At 43.5% G+C, this 649-nt stretch overlaps 1 protein-coding gene across 1 annotated transcript in view; it reads left to right on the forward strand.

Moving 5' to 3' along the window:
* LOC119582198 overlaps window positions 1-649 on the forward strand; it is a 9,050-nt gene that overhangs the window by 3,875 nt on the left and 4,526 nt on the right. Inside the window, exon 4 of the mRNA XM_037930432.1 lies at window positions 354-629. Within this exon, the coding sequence (XP_037786360.1) occupies window positions 354-629 (276 nt within the window). The remainder of the gene's footprint in view (window positions 1-353; window positions 630-649) is intronic.

A 649-nucleotide genomic window follows, 5' to 3' on the forward strand; every position in this document is an offset into this window, starting at 1 on the left:
TTCATTTAAAGAGGAATGTATATTTTAGTAGTGAATGTCAGATTCTTAATACAGACGCAAATGCCATCCATTTTTATATCTGTAATTCCTAGACATACGTATTCTCCATAAAACATGTATTTTAAACCTCCCATCAGAGGTTAATTCCTTTTTAAAAATATATATTTTTTTTACACACGTTATTTATTGTGTGTAAAATTTCACACTGTGCATTAATCGGCTTGCTATTCAAAAACAATTATTCTCCACGTGTATAAGATTTAATACCGAAAACATCCTTAATTTTTTTTTTAATGTTATTCGAAAAGACTTATTCTCGACCCTAATAAAATCCCTCATTTCCTCCATATAAGGAAAGGGGGCGTGGTCATCCATTGCTTGCCAGGGTACGCCTCTCCCTTTGGTGGACCGGACATACCCGTAGCTTGCCAGGGGAACACTTGGGAGTCCTTTCCCTGGGAGGACCCTGCTCACCCTGCCTGCGTCCCTGTGTGTCCGGAAGGGTGCGGCCAGGGGCTTTGCGTTGCCCCTGGGGAGTGCGAGTGCTTCGGGAGGAGCTGTGAGGAGGTGACAGCCAGCTGCAACCTCTCGTCTTTTAACCCGCGGAATAGTGTGCTTTCGAAGGACAGGTAAGGGCGTGGGTTCTTAG

Source organism: Penaeus monodon, chromosome 15 (assembly GCF_015228065.2).
Source record: "Penaeus monodon isolate SGIC_2016 chromosome 15, NSTDA_Pmon_1, whole genome shotgun sequence".
Classification (NCBI taxonomy): domain Eukaryota; kingdom Metazoa; phylum Arthropoda; class Malacostraca; order Decapoda; family Penaeidae; genus Penaeus; species Penaeus monodon.